Source organism: Pyrgilauda ruficollis, unplaced genomic scaffold, assembly GCF_017590135.1.
Source record: "Pyrgilauda ruficollis isolate IOZ18807 unplaced genomic scaffold, ASM1759013v1 scaffold139, whole genome shotgun sequence".
NCBI classification, from domain to species: Eukaryota; Metazoa; Chordata; class Aves; order Passeriformes; family Passeridae; genus Pyrgilauda; species Pyrgilauda ruficollis.
In genome coordinates this window covers 228,342-250,478 of record NW_024512432.1, presented here as the reverse complement: position 1 = coordinate 250,478, position 22,137 = coordinate 228,342, and the positions used below count along the sequence as shown (strand labels likewise).

The 22,137-nt window shown below is 52.1% G+C and overlaps 2 protein-coding genes across 6 annotated transcripts in view; one reads left to right on the top strand and one right to left on the bottom strand.

The window, feature by feature from the left end:
* Positions 1-1,401: 1,401 nt before the first annotated feature.
* Positions 1,402-5,539, bottom strand: SOWAHB (sosondowah ankyrin repeat domain family member B). Its single transcript, XM_041459604.1, has 2 exons — positions 5,392-5,539; positions 1,402-2,969 (listed from the first exon to the last, which is right to left on the bottom strand). Exons 1-2 carry the CDS (start codon positions 5,537-5,539, stop codon positions 1,402-1,404), a joined length of 1,716 nt encoding a protein of 571 aa, XP_041315538.1.
* A 14-nt stretch (positions 5,540-5,553) lies between these two features.
* SEPTIN11 (septin 11) overlaps positions 5,554-22,137 on the top strand; it is a 46,695-nt gene continuing 30,111 nt past the window's right edge. For all 5 annotated transcript variants that reach the window (XR_005954512.1, XM_041459662.1, XM_041459663.1 and 2 more), the window contains exon 1: positions 5,554-5,661. Coding sequence is in view for 4 of the 5 variants with exons in the window: in XM_041459662.1 (XP_041315596.1) it covers positions 5,635-5,661 (27 nt within the window). In the remaining variant the exon portion in view is untranslated. The remainder of the gene's footprint in view (positions 5,662-22,137) is intronic.

Below are 22,137 nucleotides of genomic sequence, written 5' to 3'. Positions count from 1 at the left end.
TTAGTGCTTGAGCAAGGACTCGAGGCATTCCCTGGCACGCGTGTTATGCAAGGGTCAGGTTCTGCTGCCCTCGTTCCTGTTCCTCCCCGAAACTGCAGCCATTCACACACATGCCTCAAATGCATGAGCGCTCCCACCTACTGCTCTGCTGTGTCCCAAAGCCTCCCACTGAGGCTGAGACAGCAGTCCCAGTTTCACTGGTCCTGCACCCGGGGTCACCCAGCAGCAGGAGCATCAACCTGGCAGCACTGGATCCCTGTCTCGTGTATCTCAGCTCTCTTCCCACCTCCACAGACGATCTATAGGAGAGACAGATTTGGTGCAAGATGAACTTGTTGTAATTTTTGGCACTTTAGAAGCTCATTTGTGCTAAAGCAGAGAGCAGAGTACGTTGTAGGACTCACACAGTCCAGTGAGACTCCTTTGTTTTTTTGTAAACTCTGAGGAATTACTCCACTGGACATCTCTTGACTGCACTTGGCCCCCCAGTCCCACCTGCTCCCATCACATAAACACCTAACAGGCAATTTAGGGCTGGTGTCTCTGGGAAGATGCAGCCCTGGGTATGAAACTGCCTTCCCTCTGCAAGGCTGGGACCCATGCTACAGGACAGCTCCTTTTCTGCCCAACACACAATCCTACCGGAATGCTTTCCATCCCGGGGCGTGGGAACAGGGCTCTAGCCACAACCTGGGTACCACTTCCTAATCCTGTGGTGTGAGGAGAGCAACTGGAGGTGCAGGAATGAGGGAGCAGCAGGGATACTGCTGGGCAGCCCCAGGCAGCTGTGCAGGGGAGCAGGGCTGTGGTGCTGCCCTGCATTCCTTTCAGCATGGAATGGTGGGCAAGGTGGCCTGGGAAACGCCCTTCCCTACTCACTGGAAGGCTGGATCTTGATCAGCTGCATTTTTACAAGAGGGACTCATCCTTAATCTGCTGGGATTAAAAAGGGATGTGTTTTACTGCTCCCCAGAATTTAGGTGGTGTAAACAAGTGTTTTGCAAACCCCAGGACCAACAACAATCTGTCACTGTCAGCAAAAGCAAGTGCTCTACCCTGACTGGGCCAGATTTGAGCCTCACCCCAAAGCCACGGTCCCACTAATGCTGGTGGTGCTGGCTGCACCCAGCAGCTGGTCCTGGCCCTGTGGGCTGTGGAGGACTTGCCACCCGAGGGTTCTTCCCGCTTCCAGCAGAGTTACTGCATCCCTTTGCTGATAAAAAAGCAAGAAGTGGGAGGGAGGGCAGAGAGGCTCAGACAACAGTTGATTGGAATAATTTAAAAGTACATTCTTCAATAGGTTCAGTCTGTTTCACAGCTTTTGTTCTGCCTGCGTGGCTTCCTCTCTCAGGGTGGCCACCAAAGTCCCATCTCCACTGGCGGGGGATGGCGGGAGCTGCCTCAGTCGCTGTCGCTGCCGGATTGGTGTGACACTGCCCCGCGGCCGAGCTGCACCCTGAGGCAGGCGGGCAGCGCTGCCCTGCCGGTGGCCGGCGAGACCTTGCTGACCGAGGACACGCTGCGGGCCAGGGGCTGCGTGGGGAACATGATTGTGCCGCGGGGTGCCTCCAGGAGCTGCCAGATCTCCCCCGAGGTGGAGCTGCCCAGGTATTCCCACGGCCGGCGCCCGCTGCCGTCCCGCACCTGCACCTGGCACCCCAGCTGCAGCACCAGCACCTTGATGACAAGCTGGTGGCCGTGTATGGCAGCCAGGTGCAGCGGTGTGTACCCGCAGCCCGAGCGCGCGTCCACGTCCAGGGCCAGCCCGAGCCGCCGCGCCGCCGCTGCCAGCTCCTGCAGGCCCGGCCCGTCGCCGTGCTTGGCCAGCCAGTGAAGGACCGTAAAGCCTGATATGAAGTCCCTCTGCAGGGCCAGCTCTGGCTCTTCCAGAAAGAGCCCCCGCACCTGAGCCCAGCAGCCCGCTGACATTGCCACCAGCCAGGCGTGCTCCCGCTGTCCCAGCGGCACCAAGGGCCCCCGGCTTGCGGCGTTCCTGGGGGAGCTCTTGGCGAGCACGGAGCGGGGCTGCCGCCCACAGTCATCGTGCGCTGAGGGGGTGATGCCCTGCGCCTCCGATAAAGCGAGCTGGCACCTGATGCTCCGGAAAACAGGCAACGGTGCTGGGGGCTGGCTCTCTGCGGCTTGGGGCACTGCGGGGCCCTGTGCTGGCAGCAAGGACTGGGATGGGGGCGACCTGGCAAGGGGTGGCTGCAGGGGGCGGGATGGGGACGGGAGAGTGGCGGACTGTGGCAGGGATTGGGGTGGAGGGGACCTGGTGGGGGGCAGGATCCCAGGGCCTGACGGCAGTGTCAGGCTTTGAGACGGCTGCTGTCGCAGGACTCGAGGTTGGGTTGGTCCCTTGGGGGTCAGCCCCCTGGACCCCCTCGGCAGGTCTGGGGATGGCCTGGTGGGGAGCTGCTGCAGGGACCTGGACTGCGATGGGGGCAGCCTGGTGGAAGCGAGCACCTCGGGGCCTGACAAAAGCAGTGGCGATGAGGAGGGGCTGGCAGGGAGTGCCTGCAGGGACCGGGACAGGGGCAGCACCTCCGGGGCGGACAGCAACGGCAAGGACCGGGAAGGGGGCAGGTCGCGCGGGGACAGCGCTCTGGGGCCCGGTGACAGCAGCGGGGACGGGATGGGTCCGGCCGGGGGTCGCCTCTCCGGGCTTGCTGAGGGTCGTGGGGCCTTCAGCAAGGGCGTCTCGGTCACGGGCTGCGGCGGAGATCGGGGCTGAGGCAACCTGTAGGGAGGCGGCGTCTCCGGGCCCGGTGGCAGCGGCGGCGATAGGGACCGGGGCGGCACCGCGGGGGACAGCGCCCCAGGACCCGACGGCAGCGCCGGCGGCCGGGGGAGCACTGTGCCGCCGGGACGAAGCCCCCAGGGGCCCGAGGACAATCCCCAATGGGCCACAGCTGTGCAGCACAGGTGAACATTGTTGAAGGTGACGAGCCATGGAGTGCCCAGGGGCACTGACCAATCCAGAGGGAACAGAGGGCACACAGGTGCAGGGCATCAGCCATGAGGGTGTAAAAGGTTGGGCTAAAGAACAAGGCAGACCTATGCTTGAAGCCTTTGGTTGTGGTGTGGTGTTACTTTGTATGGGTTGAAGCCTTCTGAAATGCAGTGGTGATAGTCTGTGTCTTGTGGCTTTGCAAAATCATGCGTAACATCTTCGGGAACATTGAAACAGTTCCTGTGGGGTCTCTGGAATGAGGGGCTGGCAATTCCCTTTGCTTGGGTGTTGATTTGTTAGCAACAGTGCCCTGGGCACTCCATGGCTTGTCACCTTCAACAATATTCACCTGTGCTGCACAGCTGTAACCCATTGGGGATGAGGCTTTGCAGCAACAGGTGTGAAATTTGGAGGAACAAGGTGCTCAACACTAGCGATTGCAGAGCTGCACTAGCTGAGCTCTGGTAAGATGGCAAAACATTTTTTTGTGCTGATGTTTTTCTCTCCCTGCTCTTTTAGCACGGATGGCCGTACCCATGAAGATGTGTGTGCGCGAGTATCGTGGAGGAAATGCGGCCACAGCTCTCCCAGCTCCAGGCCAAGGAAGGACAGGGTGAGTCACATCAAGGTTTTATGAGCATAGGAGATTTTCACGTTGGCTGAGTTATGCTGATGTAGGAGTATCATGCATCTCTAATCCAGACGAGGGGAAGCTCTGTCTGCCTCACCCACAGGTGCCACAAGGGCAGCTCTTGAGATAGGATCACCAGGTTTCCACTAGAGGCTGCACTGGTCCGGGCGCCTTTCCCGGCGCAGGCAGGCTCAGCGCCTCCTCACCTGGAGCTGTGCGTGCAGGAGGAATTTGCTACAAGAGCAATAATGAGTCTAATGCTGAAGCCTCCCTCGGATCTTGGCATTAACACCTAACATGTTAGAGTGATGAAAGCGCTGCATCAGCTATGCTTGCCAAATGTTCCTGATAGACAGCCTTGCGTGTCTGTTGGTGTTGCTGCTTTGCTGGTGGGGGCTGCACCTGTGCCCAGCTGAGGCTCTGGCCAGGTGCAGATCCTCAGCTGCTGGCTGGGGAGCAGGGTCAGGTAGTGCACTTCCATTGGTTCTGGGTCAGGCTGGGGGTGCAGGAGATGGTGTGGGTAACCACTCTCCAAGATCAGCTCCTGAGTTCTTCAAAGCACAATCATAAAAGCTGCAGGAAGGAGGAACTTTGACTCTGTAGCCTTCAAACAGTGATGTGCTACTATGTAGCCATACAGAAATGGCTTTTGGAGGGGAAAAGTACAAGCTTTGACATCGAAGGGACTACAAATGGTGAGTGTACTGTGAAGCTCTATTTGCTTACTGCTACCTTGGGTCATTTACTCGTGCTCTCAGTTTTTATTCTGTTGGCTTTTTCCTTGTGATTCTGTGGAATTTTTTTACATGGTGGTAGAGCTCTGGTGTGTCCATAAATCAGTGTATCTTTCCTTCATGTGTGCAGCAAATAGGGTCTTGTCTTCTGTAGCCCTTTGGGGTTTTGTGTCTCACAAAGCAGTGTAGGGCCCTTTCTTTATCACTACGTTGGTCCCAGATTGGCAGACATGTTTAGCTTAGCTCTAAGAGTACCCCCTTTTAGATAAAGGGATCTCATGCTCAACACCAGGGTGTTAAGTGTTTGTCAGCTGGAGTGGCAAGGAGCCAGCTATGCTTGTCTTCAGTGCTGGAAGTCGTTTAGTGGAGTGGGAGTGTAGGGACACAGTTTGTGGAATTGGGAGTGGGGCTGCAGCCCAACCTCATCCCCAATGGGCCACAGCTGTGAGAAGCAGGTGAACGTTGTTGAAGGTGGCGAGCCATGGAGTGCTCAGGGGCACTGACCAGCCACCAGAGGGAACAGAGGGCACACAGGTACAATGCATGAACCGTGAGGGGTGTACAAGGCTGGGATAAAGAACAAGAAGGGCAGATGCTTGAAGCCCTCTCAAGTGGTGTGGGGACACTCTGTATTGTGGCTGCCTCAACTGTGACAATATGCTGCAACATGGGAGAGCAACTGGCCACCGTGGCTGCTGTTTGGTATACCAAGTTTGTTGAACAGCAGTGTCTATGCGTTTGACAGAAGAGAAGTGCTCGGAGAAACAAGAAGAATGAGGTGCCAGATTTTATCCTCTGTTGTTATACAAGGGAGTTAAGGGCTCCTGTGTGCCTCCTTGTTAGAAAGACCTCTTTGCTGAATCCCTGTGCTCCTTCGCCTAACTGGTGGTAGGAGGATGATGCTGGCCGCTTCCTTGGCCATCTCTTTGCAAGGATCTCTGGAGTAGATGGGTCTCTACGTTCAGCTGTGGGGCTGCCAGGGTGGGCGAGAGAGACCCTTCGGGGTGAAGGGGCCGGGTACCGCGGCCCGGCGTGGGGGGCGTGAGCAGGGAGAGGGATTAGTGGGGGGTTACCTCTGGGCACCGACTGCAGCCCCCGGGGCTCCCGCCGACTTTCGGGGCTCCCCGAGCGGCGGGGCGGCGCCGGCCGCCCGCCCGCGCTGCCCGGCGGCCCCGGGGGAGGGCCGGGGGGGTCCCGCCTCGCCGCCCGGCCCCTTTGCATTGCGCATGGGCCCTCCCCGCCGGGTGGCCATGTTGCAGTGCTAGCAGGCAGCGCAGAGGCGGCGGGCGGCAGCGCAGCGCAGACACCGCACCGCGATGGCCGTGGCCGTGGGCAGACCGGCGGTGCGCGGGGCCGGGGGGCGGCGGGGACAGCGCGGGGCCGGGGCCGGATCGCCCGAGCGCGGCGGCGGGGCTGCAGGGGCGCAGCGCCGGGGATGCCGTGCCCGGGGTTGTAGGGGTGCGGGGGGCTGCGGGGGCGCGGTGCCGGAGGGCACGGTGGGCTCGCCGCGGCGCGCCGCCTCTGCCCCTTTCCGGGGCCGGGGGAGCCCGCGCAAAACTTTTTTTTGGCCCCGTTTTGGGGCCGCGGCTCGTGATTGCGGCGGGGCCGTGGCGGCGGCGGCGGGCAGCTGCTCCCGGAGCCCCGCGGGCACGGGGAGACGGCGGGGGTGGTCCTGGGCTGCGCCCGCCGCCGCTGAGGTGTTGGTGCCTTCGCCGCGGGTGTTTGTGCCCCGCCGCTGGCCGTGGATGGGAAGAGCTGAGAGCGGCAAGGGCTGTGCCCCGTGCGGGTGGGCAGCCGGCGGGCGGGACGGGCCCGCGCTGCCCGGGACGCTGCGGCGGGCGCGGCACGGCAGTCCCGGCATGGCAGTGCTCCTGGGGCACGCGTGTCCTGCGTTTTCCAGCGTGACCGTTTTTCTGGGGATGTGGTGGCCGAGAGGGTTTTTAGTTCGTTGTGAGAAAGACAAAAGGTTTCCCCCTGACGGGGAGAAAGTGGAAAAAAACCCCCAAACCCATAAAAACTAAGTATGCCGAAAAAGAAAAGGAAATCTCTCTTGCGTCCAGCTTGCAGAAACGTGAATGAAACTCCACCGTGACCAGACTGAATGCGCTTTTGTGCATTGTCGGCCAGGGGAGGGAGAGACTTGACCGACTTCCCGGTAACTTTTTCAGTGCTTGGGAGTAACGTACAAGTTGCCCATGAGTGGAGGACTTGCATGTGACTCCCTCTCAAAATAAGAAAATGGTCTGTTTTCAGGATGAGACCAGTTTCTTTTAACGTTTATTATGTGCTTGTGGATCTGCGGGGCTGTATGGTTCCTCTGATGTGGCAAAGCAAATGTATGGAGATGGGGTTAATGGTGTTACTGGAGGTGAGGAAGTTATGCTGCTAAGCAAAATAAGAGCTGGTGTTTCTTAACAGAATACCTGTAAATTATACCAGCCATTTGTAAAGCTTCTTCTGAAATGTTTCCTTGATCTTGGGGTCTAAAGCATGCTTAGAAATTGAAGTTTGTCTTTCGGGCTAAGAATGTGCATTGAAAGCATGCCTTCAGATGGTTTTTAGGGCAAGCTGAAGGGTATTGCCAAGCAGAGCCTTTTGGCTTTGTGTGGAGCAGTAACTTTGCAGCGTAAATAGGCTCAGGAACGTGGCTCATTGCAAGACGTGATTGCTGTTTGTTCTTGTGAATGTGTTTGGCGCTTTTTTTTTTTTTTTTTTTTTTGTTGCTATGTTGAGCTGGTGCTGCTACTGAGCCTCCTGGGTTATTTTGGTGAATCCAAGTCCAGGGCCATCCCGGAACCACATCCACAGAGGGTTTTGCACCAGTTAAACCAAATTCTTGTCTGTGGACTGCTGAGTCCAGTGCAGTGGGACTGACTGGGGAATGAAGCATCCGTCAGCATGAGAGAAGCGTGTGGGAGAGGGAAGGAGGAGGGCACTCAGCTTCCTCGCAAGCAACTGCTGGGCAGACCCTCCATCCTCCGGAATCCGTGCTTTTTGGACACGGGAGTTGTTTTATCTCGGGGTGATAAGAGAAGAAAGGACGGTGGCCTGGCGCTCAGGAGGTGTTGGGCATGTTCTCTCTTATGTACCTCCTTATCTAATCCTCCCTGCTCCCACTTTGCATGCTGCTGTTGTGTTGCTGGGAGGGCGGCAGGCAGTTGGAAGGAATAGTTAATTATATGTTAGAGCAAGGCAAGACTGGTGAACGTTTGCCTTTCCAACTTTGTTACAAAACATGATGAAGTGGAGCTGTGAGTGGCATGCAGCTTGTTGGAGGGAGAATTAAAGGAAGGGGGAAAGAAAAAGGAAAGGAATGAAACCAAAAGCAAGTCAGTTGGAGCTAAAATGATGATAACATTCCTGAGTCACAACCTTTTACGTCCTGGCAGGATATGACATTATGTTAATTGCAAAAGTATGCATAGAAAAATAACTTGAGCAAACAGCTCTGAAGTGTCTGTGTTTAATTGTAGCCGAGCAGGGCGTGTTTTGGTAGGATGGGAGGCTTTCTTTTTAAGGCCCTGATCCCACAGATGTGAAGGCACATGTGTAATGTGCTGCCTGTAATTTTGTTGGATTTAATGGAGTCTGATCTCGGCATGCAAATGTAGAGGCATGCATAAGCAAAGTTTTGGCAGGATGGGTGCCGGGAGCTGCCGTGGGAGCTCTCAGCTGATGAAATCCATGCCTGTGCTTAAACATGCACCAGGCTGGGAGGATGCTGTGGTCATCTGGGCTCAGTGTGAGATAAGCCACTTCCAGTCTGGAAGCTGTTGAGATGTGCTGGATAGGGGACACTTTTCTTCCTCTTGGATTAATTCCCAGCATCTTGACCGGTGTTGGGTGGTTTGTTGGTAGATCTGAGTATGGAAGAGGACCCTGGCCTACCTACCCTTCTCTTTGTGTTTATCCTAAATGTGTGCAGGACCAGAGCTTGGTTGTGTTACACGAGTGAGACTCATGTTCATTTAAAAGTATGCTTTGGTGTACCCTCCTCTCCAAGTCTGACAAAAACTGAGGGGAAAATGAAGCTGGAGTACAGATTTTGCATGGGAACCATAGAACATGTTATCGGAGAGATTAAAACAGCACAATGTATTCTTACTCTTCAATCTGTTTTAAAAATACTTGATAATGAGAGACTGCTGGTTTCCATGGAGGGGAGGAAGGAGAGGGAGTAGGGAAGGTAGAGCGGGGCTGAAGCCTCTGTGCTTTGTCTTTGAGCAGCAGATTGGCTGACACCCACTGGGTTCAGCAAGAGCTGGGGGCAGCACCTTTGGAGAGAGCCACACCTGTGTGTGCTGCTGCGTGCCGAGGGCCACCAGGACCACTGGCTGGGGACAAGAGATGGGCACCAGGGAAGGGAGTACCCCATGCTTCTGTGTTGTGGGACCGCAGATTCCTCCTGGTGATGCTGTCGCTCCTGATGGGTGGCGCTGCTTGGGCTGCTGAGGTGGCCAGGGCACAGGGTTTGGCTTCCTTGCCTGCTGCTGCCAAGTGTGGCTTTTGGGCCTGGCCTGGCTCAGCTGTGTGCACCAAGGAAGCAGCCCTGGGTGGTGCACACAGGACCGTGTTTTAGTTTGTGACCTTTTTGTTTCCTTTATTCACCTCGCTGCCTTGTTTTCGGTAGGAAATTGTTTCAGACAATTCTTGCTGCTCCTGTTGATGTTAACAATGGTGGGAACCTGCCTCCTCCTTGCTTTTGTTTCAGCACAGCCTCGGTCATGGGGCAGGTTGTGTGTGAGCCCACCACACGCTCAGGACCTCCAGCTTTTGCAGTGTGAATGAGCTGAGCTGGAGTCAGGTCCTTGAGATACTTAGAAAACCCTTGCTTTGTGTAGGTGAGATGATGGGGATGCAATTTTAGTGCATGAGTAAGGGCCCCTAAAATAATGATGAGGATTGACTAAGCATGAATCTGAGGAATAAAATATTTACGCACAGCTGAGGCATGTTTTATATGTCCCCTTCCCACCCCTGCAGCAGCCCTGTGGCTCTTCGAGGTGATTCTGGGAGCACGGGCATGAGGCTGCTCAGTGCTTGCTTGGCAGGAGAGATGCCAAGGGCACAGGGTCTTCTGTTGGCTTGGCAAATGCTGCAGCTTCATCCAGCCTTGCCCTTGGCGTGGTTTGGCTCTAGGCTTCAGTCCTGTGAGCTGCAGGGAAAAGATACTGAAGCAGCTTCAGCGTAGAACAGTTGGATGTGACCAGGTGATGTAAAAATAAACAAAAAAAGCCTCCCAATAGTACTCGAAGCTTTTTTTAGGTACGCTGTGTATCTGCCTTCACTTCCAGCTCTGTGAGCAGCTCTGAAGCCTGCTGGAGGAAGCGATGCGTAATAATGGTTCAGACAAACACCACGGCACGGGGAGAGTTCAGCACTGCTGCTGCTGGAGGAGGCTCTGGAGCAGAGACACAGAACCCACTTTGGGCTCTCACTCTCTTAGCTCACAGCAGCCTTAATGGAAATTGCTCCATGGAGTGTAAGTCCTTGTTTGCATCCACTATGCAGTGGGACTAAGAGATGCCCCTTCTTGGCTGCTCCCTCCCATCTGGATGCATTTCCCCATCCATTGCACCCTATGTGGGCCAGGACTTTGTCAGAACTGTTGTCCACAGCTTGGGCAGGTGGGATGAAAGGGGGTGTGGGCAAGGTCCACTTGGCCGTGCACAACGTGCTGAAGGAAGAACAGCTCCCTATGGTTTTCCTTTAGCAGCCTTTCTGGAAACTTTCTCTCTCTTTGGAGCGCTCTGCTTATCCCATCTAAGTGGTGCTCTACTGGCACAAGCTGTAGTCCTAAGGCCATTACTGCCTTTCCCTGCTAGTACAGGTATTTTGCTGAGCTCGGTGATTTATGAGTCTAGAGCTATCTTTGGGACTCCTTACTTAAAAATGCAGGCTGCGCCCGTGTTGTTGGCAACAAGGGCTTAAGATCTGGGTTTGCAATTAGAACTGTTGAAGTGTCTGCAAATAGGAAGAAGCTGCATCTTTTCTTGCAGGCTTAAGGTTTTTGTTTTCTGTGGTAGCATCCCACATAAGGTGCCGTCAGAGAGCAGACTGGTGCTGTTTTGGGGAGTTGGTGATTTCTTCCATCTGAGCTTACAGCTTCTTTAGATCTTTCTATGGTCTAATTGGATTTTCTGTTTCTGGGTTTATTTTCAGATGGGATCTGGCTGCTGGAAATATGTTATTGAAGTACTGTAATTGTGGGTTATTTCTTTACCAGATCTGCTCATGAATACTTGGCACAAGCTAATAGAAAAAGACTTGGTTTAAAAACATTTTGGTTTTGCCACTCTTGCTGCCCCCGCTTTGCCAGCGGCTCCTGAGAACCGATTCCTGTGCACAGCAGGAGTTCTAATATAAATTGTTCCTGGAAATCTGCATGCCTCTCATGACTTTCATTCAGGAATTGCATTAACCTCTCTCACGTGATGGGTGTGGAAGTGAGGCACTGTTTTGGCTCTTGGGCGGGATATTTTTAAGTATCTTTCTGGGCTGTTTGGGGCTGTCTGTGGATCTGAAAGTCTTCTGCCCAGTCTGGGTGTTTCACTGGTGGCTTCACTGGGTGCAAAGTCAATTACGAAGTCCTGTGTAAGCAAAAGGCTCAGCAGGACTTATTTGCCAGACGTGTTGAATGCACCAAGTGTGCAAAGTGCTTTGTGTAAGCACATGAACTTGGCTCAAATTATGAATTCTGGCAGTCTGGTGGTGACAACTTTGTTTTTGTCTGTAGAGAGAGGCTCAGGCTGGGGAGATGGCTTGTTTGGTGACCCTGTGGGCTTGTGGCTCTGCAGGGCAGCATGGAGAGGGGTTCCCAGGGAGTACAGTGCAGTAGAGGTGGAATTGCAGTGCTGCTTTTAGCCTCCCAGATAGACGTTCCCACCTGTAGCCACAGACACATCTTTGTGTTTTGACACTCACAAATCATCTCCCTTCAGTCCCTGTGTAAACCCTTCTCCTCTGATCTGGGTCAGCTTGGGAGCTTTTGGCAGCTTTCAGATGAATGACCAATGCCAGGCTGATGGTCCTGGCTTGATTTTTCTGGGACAAAATTTGGCAGGCAACAGACTAGCTTGGGAATGAGAAACTTGCAGCCTGGAAGGTGAAGGTACCAGGTTATGATTGACACTCATTCCTGCAGGAACATGGCTTTCCCCGCATCCCCTGGGTGTGTCTAGGAAATGTACAGGGTTGCCAGTGAAGAGGTTGTGCATACATGTGGTTGGGTTTTCCTTTTCTTGCTTCATCTGTGATTAAAGGTTTTTCTCTGTCTCCTTTAGTTTTAGTTGGTATGATTACATTTTTTGGGTATCTGTGGAAGGAACACAGGAACAGCATGGCTCATGTTATTTCAATAGTCTTTGTTGTTGTTTTGTTCCTAGTTTGAGGTGTCAAGGCTGGTATTGTCAGCAAGTGCAGAATTAAATAATTGGGAGCAGTACTCATTTCTTCCGAGGTTTGCAGGGAAAAGATTAGGTTGTCATACTGCGAGCAGGTATTGCTCCCTGTGAGTGCTGGGAGTGATTATAAGGCTTAACACAGCCATCTGGGACTGAACATATGCACAGTCCTCAAATCTTCATGTCAAGGCCCCAAGAGGAGAAGGGATTTTGTGATATCGTCTGGTGACAAATCACACCACTTCATCACCACATCCATTGGCTGCTGCTTTTTCCTCCTTCAAATCTGCTTCATGTCTGGGTTGGCCTGTGGCAGGCCTCGTTATACCTTTGCTTTTATGGACAGAGTTCTGAGCCCTGAGATTTTCTGCCTGAGTGTAAGCACAAGGGTATGGGCACTGGAGGGGAGAGGTGTGGGGGAAGTAATTTTTCAAATCTTGTTTCAGCAGTTTAGCTAAAGCTCCCCATAATTCTGGCCAGGTAACTCAACTCCCTGCTACTGTAGTTATCTTGGCAGCAGAAACAACCAGTCAACCATTATGCCTTTGCTAACCTATAGAATCAGGAGATGAAGATTTTTAATTAAATTAGAAAAGCATTTTATTGTTTTCCTCCTGTGTCTTGTATGTAGTTTCCAAGCCAAGAGAAATCCCTAGTGCTTTTAAATGAATGCTTTTCCGCCACAAGCTGTCTTTTATCACAGAAGATGCCAGCCTGGTCTCATTCTGTTTCATCTGCCTCATTAATATTAACTACATGGCACTTTAATATGGCAGCCGGAGCAAAAGCAGGGAATTTCAGCTAATATCTGACAATGGCAAGCTGAGATTAAAAGATATCAGAGTGCTGTCGCTATATATAAAGGAACTGGCATTTTTCAGGAGCACTTGACCTAATTTATGTCAGTTCTTTTCTCCCCCTGCTCCCTTAAATCTTCAAGTGAGCCCTTACATGCTCCTGCCTTTTTCACATGCCTAGTTCAGTCTTCTGGGAGAGGGAAGGGTTCGGTGCTTGCAGCACAAGTCCCTGTGTCCAGTGGGGGCAAAAAGTGGCACCAGATCTGGGAGCTCTCGGTGCTGGGGAGAGCCTTCAAGGGAGAAGTGTGGACTTGGGCTGTGGGGCAGCTCTTCAGCGAAGCTGTGGTTGACTCTCCTGATGCTCTGAATTACAAAGCACCCGGCTGAAAGTAGAAGAATAAACAACTTCTCAGAGCAATGCCTCCCCTTCTGGGACGCACAGTTGATGGTCACTGAGCAATCGGAACGATTCGCGTGGGTTTCTGACATGTGATTTACTGGGACTGTCAGGGGACCTTGGGTTGTGTGTTTCCAGGTAGCTGAATATTCACCCGCCTGGAAAGCGCTCCTGCCACTCAGCATTTGCAGTTGAGCAGTTATTAATTATTAGAGCAGTAATTAGCAGAGCCACTTAAGATTAGGGTTTGTGTGACTGACATGCTGCGAGCCTTTCGGCCTCTGATTTGGTGTGTGGTCTTGGGTAAATGCCTTTGTCTTGGTGTGCCTTTGTTTTCTGTGTGTAAAGCAGGAGATAATTCCCCCTCTTGTTTAGTGAGGTGCCAAGCTGTGATCAGAGAATTAATAGCACACCTTAGTCACCTCTGCAGACCTCGCCCTGTTGCACCAAATCGAGTGAACTCTTGTGGCACAGAGGCATTATCAGATTAATGCTTTTAATTAAAACTGCCTTCAAGAAAATAGCTATTCAAATAGGGTAATATGCAAGTTGTGTTTTCAAGGAGATGTAACAATAAGGAGGAAGGGTTTAAAGGTGAGCAGTGTGAGTAACTCTGACCTTGTTTCTCTGGGTTTGCCTGAGTGCAGTTGAGGGCGATTGCCACATAGAGCATTCCTCAGAGATGCTTAATTTCTCTGGTGGAGGCCAGAACCATTTAAACAAAAAGCCAGAGGTGTTTTGTTGCTTAAACAAAACATTATTTGAAATTGTGGGTTGCCATGTGACTCCTGTCTGTTACTGAACACAGCTACATTTCCTCTAGGTTTGGCTTTGCCAGGAATGGAGCTTGGAAAAGCTTTTTTTTTAGTTTCCAGTGGGATGTGCTTTACAGGATTTTGCTATAACCTGAGGAAAGTAGGATTTTCATAGCCTAACCAAGTAACCTGATGATTTCTTCCAGTGGGTTGAGCCAGAAAGCCAGAAGTATAAATCCAGGCTAGCTGTGATACAGTTTATGTGCTGTCCTGGTTTCAGTTTGAAGGGAGCTATAAAGTTCACGCGGGCTAGAAAATGTTTCTGGCATGAAGTAGGTGGTTGGTCCCTATGTAAAATCCAGGGTAAGGAGTCCCGAGGGAAGGGTGTGTGGATGTTGTCAGTATCCACGCTGTGGTAAATGTATCTTTTTCTGAGCTGTGTGTGCTGAAACATCTTGGCAATTGAAAGCTGCTCAGGACTTGTTTTCCCGTTTTGGTGCTGTGCCTTGCAGAGGAGGATAGGGGTCCAGGGTTCAGTGGTGCTGGGTGGAAGGAAGGAAGATGGAGATGGCTGGATGTGTGCCATCCTCCTGTGTAAGTAGGAAGGTAGTGCAAGCCTGCTCGTGAGGTTTATGCTCCACTTGGCACCCTCAGGGGCTACTGAGTGACCTGAGAAATGTGAATTAAGACATCAAGTGCCTGAGGAAGGGCTGCTCCAGCCTGCGCTGACTCTCCTGGGGTTGGCATGCGCTGCTGGCCGAGTGCAGGCTCTTGGGCTGTGCTGGTCTGTGACATGGGAGCCCTCATCCTGCATGTACAGACTCAGCTCCTTCTCCTGGGCAGCTGTGGGAGGAAGAGCTGGGCATTAGCCTTCTCTTTGAAGGCTTCCCGAGTTCCTCAGCAGGTATTTATCTGTCAGACCCCAGCTGCTCTGGAATATGAGCAGCCCAGGTAGGGCTGCTTGTGGCTTCGTGCATCACCTGCTTTGAGCAATGTGGAGGTGGAGACTGCAATCTTAATAAAGGATATGCAGCAGCAGATCCTTTGCTTTGGTATCTCATTAAATAACTGGAGCCAAGGGCAAAAACGTGCACCACACATGGGAATTGTGCCCCAGTTTTGGCACAGGCGGGTCTGCAGCACTTGGAGTTACGGAGCATGTCAGAGCAAGGAGCTCCTTCATGTGAACTAATCTTCCCTAGACCTCCGTAGGAAGAGCTTGCTTGGAGCAGCCTTCATTTGCCTTGGGGTGTGTTTGTCTTCCTGAATCCTTAGGTTTGGTTCCATAAATTTGCAGCAGGATTTACCTGCTCTGTCAGGTCCTCACAGCCGGGCTGCTGCAGGAGCTGAAGCCGGCACAGCAGAGCCTGCTCATCTGTCACAGTCCTTCTGAGCTGCTGTGTGCTGGCACAGGGCTTGGCCAGGCCAAACAGCCCAGCACCTTGCTAGTGGAGGGATGCCTGACTGCCTGTCCTGGTGCTTCCAGGGAAAGAGAGGAGTTGAGGGGAACAAGGGGATGAGAAGTCTGGGTACTGTGAGCACAAAAAGCTACAGTGAAAAGTAACCGCGGGAGGTGCAAGCTAATGGCAGATCCTCTTGCTTATTGTTGTTATTCAGAGAAACAGCCTTGCAAAATGTTCTGTTCCAGAAGCTGTCCTTGAGCTATGGATTTCAAGCAAGAGCAGTGCAATATGTATCATCTGCACTCATAAGGTTGCAGGAGTTTGGATTGACTGTTCTGGAGAAATCCAAGCAGCTGGACTGTCCAGAAGCATAGCACTCCAGAGAATTCCATCTGTTTGCTTTTGGGGTGTAAGGAAGAATATCACTGGGAGTGTGGGGTTCATTTAATACTGCTCTGTTACAAGCAGCAGCATGGGTTGCTAAAGCACAAGCCTTGACAGGAGGGCAGAAATTAAAATCAAGTCTGAATCCATCTGCTTCTGCTTTCCCTTTGAAGCGCAAACATGACTGGGGTGGACAGTGGAAGCAGAATGTGTTGGCCAACATTAATCAATCTGTGGGGGTGGATACTGTCTCCAGTTTAACCTTCTAGCAGGACTGCTCCAACAGCTAATGGACGTTGCAGCAGCTTGCGTATGGAATAATTTATGAATTTGGAACAACACGGTTCCAGAGAATGCGGGTGAATGCCAGTGGTTTGCAAACCTCTGCCAACGGTCTTGTGAGCGGCGGGCCGCTGTGGGAAAAATAACATTGGATTAGCGCAGGGTAATGTTTGGAAGTGTCCCACTTAGCTCCTAAAGCCTGGCCCTTGTGCAGAGCTGCGCTGGGCTCTCGGCAGGACACTCCCAAGTAGCAGAAATGCATTAAATATGCGTCTGCTGCATGCACCAAACAAGAAGCGGGGAGCAGCACAGGGAGATGGTTTTAGCTGCAGGCTTCTCCCAAGCAGCCTTAGCAGCATCTTTGTTGTTTGGGAGGACAGTTTCCTTGTTCCAGGTGATTGGACTGTCTGGGCAGATGCCAGGTCACTTGATCTTGCAGCTCCAGGGCAGCTGGGTCCCACTCCAGACCTGTCCCCTGGCTTGGGAGCTGGTGTTGGGCGCCTTTGCTGCAGCCAAGGAAGGGATGCCTTTCCCCAGCACCAGACTCCAGAGCCGGATGTGAGCCCAGCAGCACTCCAGGCCTCTTTCCAGCTTTTCAGGCTCCTGCTTTTAATTAAACTGTCGCGACACTGGGACGGCCGGAGGATGACTGAGATAGCAGAAGCCAAAGGTCCGGCTCACAAAGGTGTATGGGAGCCTCGGAATGCGGATGGGAAGCTTTGGACAGGGCACAGGGCAGTATCAGTGCCTGCCTCCCACTAATTGTGGTTTATTTACTCTCTGCTCATCCATCCAGTCTGTGGCAGGGCTGAAAACATCTCTGAGGTCTGGTTTTAATAACAGAGTGTATCCTCACAGCTGAGGGGAACCTTAAAAGATAGCTAGCCCTTTGCAAACCTTCACTCTGCAGAAGTTGATGTGCACCACTTACCTGTGAGGATCTTTGTGGATTTGAGATAATTACAGATGGCTCCAAGGAGATTTGCTGTACTTGATCTGTGTTACCTGGCGTTTCTTTGCACTTCATGCCTCTAGGCTCGGACTCATGATAGAGCAATGCTTGCCTCTGAGCAGCTGCCTGCCTGCTGGATAACTTGTTCCCCTCATGGAGCTTATCCCCTTTGCCAGCCATGAAAACATCTTCCCTCACGCTTCCAGGCCAAGTGTTGCTTCTGCTGTGTGTGTGAAGGACGACTTGCTGCCTCTCTTGTTACAAATGCCCATTGTTCCAGTGGACAGGTTGGAATGCCACATAATCCTCAAAGGTTCTGCAGATTTGACACATACCCTGAGCTCACTGAGCATGCAGCTCTGCCAGAGACTGTGTTGGGATGGGGAACTTGGGAAGAAGTAGCAACTAGGGCAGGTCTGGTTCTGGAACTGAAGTGGGGGGAATGCATCAAACACAGAGCTGGTAGTAGATTTTTGGATCAAGTCCTTGGGATTGTGTCTAAGTCCAAAGAGAATTTTATTGTTACAGGATTCGTTTAATTAGCATGTGGAATGTAGCCACTAAGGTAGGTTTGTGTATAGAAAGATGGTTAGTACTTTCCTTTAGGACTTGTTGTTTCCTACATGTTGATGTTCAAATAATAGTTAGGGTTAATGAAACTTAGCAACAGCCAAAAGGAAAATATTTTTCTCTTGCTTACTTCCTTGTGCTGTACATTTAGACACTGTTCTCATTGTTGTGTTTTTTTGGTGTTTTGGTTTCAGCTATGTATGTCCCTTTTTCTAGAGCAGAAAGGAAAATTGTTCACCAACAAAAGCTAAGCTTATGGAAACTACCAGTTGGCTGAAGGTTCAGGGGCTGGAAGCATCTGAACCTGCTGACATGGGGGGACTTGGAGTTGTCACTGGAGCCTCCAAAGCCCTTGCAGTGAGGAAGGAGGAAAAGGGTGACTGTACAGGCTTGTGCTTTAGTAACAGGCATTGATGGAGGAGGATGTGGGCAGGTTTTTCCATATGCAGTGGCTTATGCCAGTTTTGCATCTGCCTTTATTTGCATTATTAGGATGACACTAATAAATCTGCTCTAAACCTGCTTGCAATCCCTGGTGCTGTGACACTGCTGTTTGCCAGCTCTGTGCACGCTGCCCCTTGCCAGGATCCAGCCCTGGGGTGGGAGCTGTGCTCCCACAGCTCAGGAGGCTGCTGCATCTGACCAGCTGTGGCCTCGTTGCCTTTACAACAAAATCCTGCCTGCACCAATGACCTTTTTAATTTTCTTCCCCAGGAATTGCTGCCCCAGTTATAGAGGTGTTTGGAAAAGAGGACCCTGCAAAAGAACCTTGTCACATAAGCCTGATGTTGGGTGCCATTTCCTGTAATTGAAGGGAAGATCCTTCCCCACTGCATGGAGTTCCCAGGCTCATCTCCTGTGGAAAAACCCTTTTCTTGTAGCGTGGTGGTACCAGAGCCACCTTTGGAGGCCACCATGGGCTTGGGATTTCCTTGCTGGTGTGTTTGCAGGGGAGGCCCAGGATGTGTTCTGCAAAGGACAGGGATGGTCAGATGCTGGAGGGAGTTGGGCTGTGCTGCATCAGACCGAGACCTTGGTGGCCTGTGCTGTGCTGGGGACTTGTTCTGTCACCAGCAGCTGGAATGCAGGGAAAGCCTTAGCCCTTTTGGGGGGGCAGGAGTAAGATAAACTCCAGAACACGGAGCAGCGTGGGACTCTTGATGCTTCTGGGAGTTGGTTTAAATCTCTGGAATGAAAGGTTTATCTCTGCTCCAGCTCAAAAACCGGAGCTGTCAGGCTAATCCTTGGATTCCTTGTGAGTAGAAAGTTAATCCTTTCTTCTGGTGCTGTAAATGGTTATTTAGCCATGCCTTTATGGAGTTCAGGCACTTTGGAGTGTATGGTGGGTAACTGCTGCTGTCCTGTCCAGGGATTCTTTATGGCTTGGAGCATCACCAGGATTGCAGTGGCCATCACAAGTCTTTGTGGTCCTGCCCCTTAGCAAGTGATGGATATAGAGAGGACTGTGGGAACATTCCTGGCTGTGGGCTGCATGTGAGAGATGTGTTTTGTCTTGCAGTGTCTATTGGCTCCAGAAACGTGAAGTTTCTGTAGCAGTTATCAGTGCAGCCAAACACAAGGAAGATAAAAAACCTGATGTAGGGTGGCCTTCTAGTCCCGTCCCCTAACAATCCCAGTGTTGTGGCTGTGCTGCAGGCCTAGATCAGATATCCTTTTCTCTGGAGAAACTCTGGCCAGAGAGGCTTTTTGGAAAGACAAAGCATGGTCTTTCAAGGTAACCACAAAAATTTGGAGTTAGTGAGGTGGAGGGAAGGAAGTAATTCAGTTGAAATACAGAATTGCTCCTATTCATAAAAACTGAGTGTTGGCTTTCCCTGTTGAAGGCAGGAAAACCAGGACTTGCTGAAGGCCAGTGGGGAACTTTATTGCTTTGAGGTAGTTGAGAGCTCAAAGTCTGTGGACTAGTATTTCCAAAACTGTTAGCCAAATGATTGAGTAAACCTTCACCTTTTCCTCTGCGTGCAGATTCAGTCCAACTTAATTCTTCTTTCCTTCTTCTGAACATGACAAACTGTGTGCTAAGGCAAACAGTATTTGTGATTTTTGGTATTTATTGATTGCTGACCTTTTCTTATTCACCTTGAAGGATTTCTTTGGCGCCTTGGAAGAGCTCTATGTGCCACGAGGGGCTCTGTGTGTTCTGTTTCCCTTTTTGAAGCAGATGTGAGTGCTGTGACTCAACACTCAGCATATTAGGCTGTGCCATGAATTCACTCAAAGCTGGTTCTTTTCCTCTTGTTTTCTGGTTACTTGGTCAGAATCACACTCAAGTGTGCCTGTTGCTGGTGAAGGTGACAACACTGGATTTGGCTAAAGACAAGATGTCTTCTGTGGCCTTTTACTGAACAACCTTAGTGCAATATATGCACATACATGTTGCATGTGAATTTAAGAAGAGCTGGTCTGAAACAGCTCTTCTCAGTCCAGTTGGTACTTCCTTGGTAATACTGGACCAGTCAAGTTTCCCTGGGGAGTTCCTGTGTATCTAGCACTTGTTTGGACTCTACCAGCCTTGGTAGGGATTTGTCAAGGAGCTGGGTGGTGATTAGTTTGGAGTTAGGACCCATTGATCCTCACTGCTGTGGTACCTGTGCATGGGATAAGCAGTGTGTGTATGTACGCCTATGTTACCTCAGGGTTTAGGTGTGGGGACAGCTGCTGTGATGGATGTGAGCTCTTTTCATCCAGAATGAAGAGAAGTGGTAAATAAATGATCTGAAGCTGTGCTCTGGTAGGCACAGCTGTGGTGCCCTGCTTGGGAGCTGGGTCTGGGCAGGCACTGGCAGTGTGTCCGTGTGCCAGGCAGCCACAGTGTCCCCCACCTGCCCCTGAGCAGGCCAGCAGGGCACAGTACGAACATGGATCCTGCTTCTGAGTCCCAGGGATAATTAATTACCCAGAGCACAATCTGGGGCACCTTCCAGTCCTGCGGCTTGTTGAATAGGAGCTGACAAAACGTGCCCTTGATGTGTGGCTGCAGCCTTTCGGGAAGGAGCACATGGGGTTAAGGAGTGCGAGGCAGCCCTGCTGGGCTGTGCCTTCCCCACCTCAAGGAAAGCTGCTGCTTTTTGTGTCCCAGGGGCCCTTAATGTGAGTCAGGTATTGGAACAGTGCTGCCCTGTTACAGCTTTGCAAGCAAGCCCTGTGGGCTGCCTTCCTTTCTCAAAATCCCTCTTCTGCTCTGGTTGTGTTCACAGCCCTAACTGAACCGGAGTTGGTGGAAGCCTGGGGAAGGTTGCAGGAAGACCTGGCAATGGGTTCAGATGCTCTGTTGCCAGGTTTGTCTTAATTCTGCCTTTTTGTGCCTGGGGGCAGTGTCCCAGATATCTCCCTCCTCTCTGTGGGTGTAACTGGAATCTTCATGGGTTTGTGTATCACCCTTCCCTCTGTGCTGGGTCCCATGTTGGGCTGTGCCTCCTGCTTTGAGCATAGATCCAATGACTTAATGGCCTGTGGTGCAGCTGTTTCAAGGCTATTTTAAGTGCATGACAGTGACATCCAGAAGGAAACGGCTGTTGGGTTTTCCCTCTCTGCTGGGCTGTATCTGTATCTGTGGTGGTGTGGCACTGTGCAGCCAGAAGGGCTGGAAAAGGGCGAAGCACTTTCTTTCTGTGAGAGAGAACTTTGAGAGAGCAGTATTTGTGATGTCCATATAGCAACATGCCTTCCTGCTGTCTCCCAGCTGGCTTCTGTCCTTCGATGGGAGTTGTTCTTAACTCTAAAGGCGGCAAGTTCTCAAGTCTAGCCAAAACTGGATCTTCTCTGGTCCTGGCCAGTGTCAGCTGGCCTGGAGTGCCAGCCTGACTCGGATGTTGTCACTGTGCAGCATTTCAGGGCTCACATGAAGGAACCCACAGCTCCCTGCGCTGTGCCTGGCTGAGGGAACAGCGGGGATGCTCCAAGGGGTAGGTTTGCCTCGCCCTGCGTGTGGCATTGCAGCAGACACAGGGCAGGGGAACTGCAATAAACTGCACGCTGCCTTCTGAAGCGGGAGGAGAGCAGCGGGTCGGCGTGGGCAGCTGGCAGGAGCAGCAGCTCCCATTTTATTCCCTCAGCCTCGCGCAGGCGGGCAGAGAGGGAATGTTGCACGTTGTCCTCCTGGCAGGAGAGAGATTGGCCAGAGAAGCAGAGAGCATCTGGTTCTCATTGGGCTCTGCCTTTGGATTGTCTTCATTCTTGTTTGTCACATCGGGTTTTTTTTTTTCCCTTCCTTCCTCTCTCCTTTTTTTCCCCCCCCTTCAGTGAGTTTACAAGCCTTGCTGGAATGCACATATGGTCCTTATCATCCCCAAAGTCCAGCTTTTTTTTTTTTTTCTTTTGCTGGTTAGCAGTTTGTGACATCAGGGGCTGTTAGAAGCATTAGTCACTTTGCCTCCAAATAGAAAGGTCCGTGGTTTTTGGAAACCTATGGAGGAAAATGTCTTTTATGTCAGTTCTTGGCATACATGGAACTGCGAGTGCTCTGAGCTTGTGCTGACCTTTAGCCAAACATTTTGCCTGAAGACAAATGCTCTTTCCCACTCTGTGCCGCCCCTCCTGAATTGTCAGATTTTGCTGACTTCCCTCTTTCCAGAAGAATGCAACTGTATCCTTTTCCCTCCGTGCTCCTGCCGAGTTCCAGCAGCTTGCCAATGTAAGCAGCTCCCCTCGCTTCCCCGCCGGCGTGTCCCGGAGGCGCGGGGCTGCATGGGCGGCGGGCAGCCTGTCCTTGCCGTGTGGCAGGGGCTGGCACTCGCAGCTGCCAGCGCTGGAAACCGGAGTATTTGTGCTGCAGGAGGTGGGCTTTGTGCTTCCCACCCCGTGGCATCTGTGCGGGGAGAGCTTGGGGCACGCTGGCTCTGTGTGTGTGAGCTGT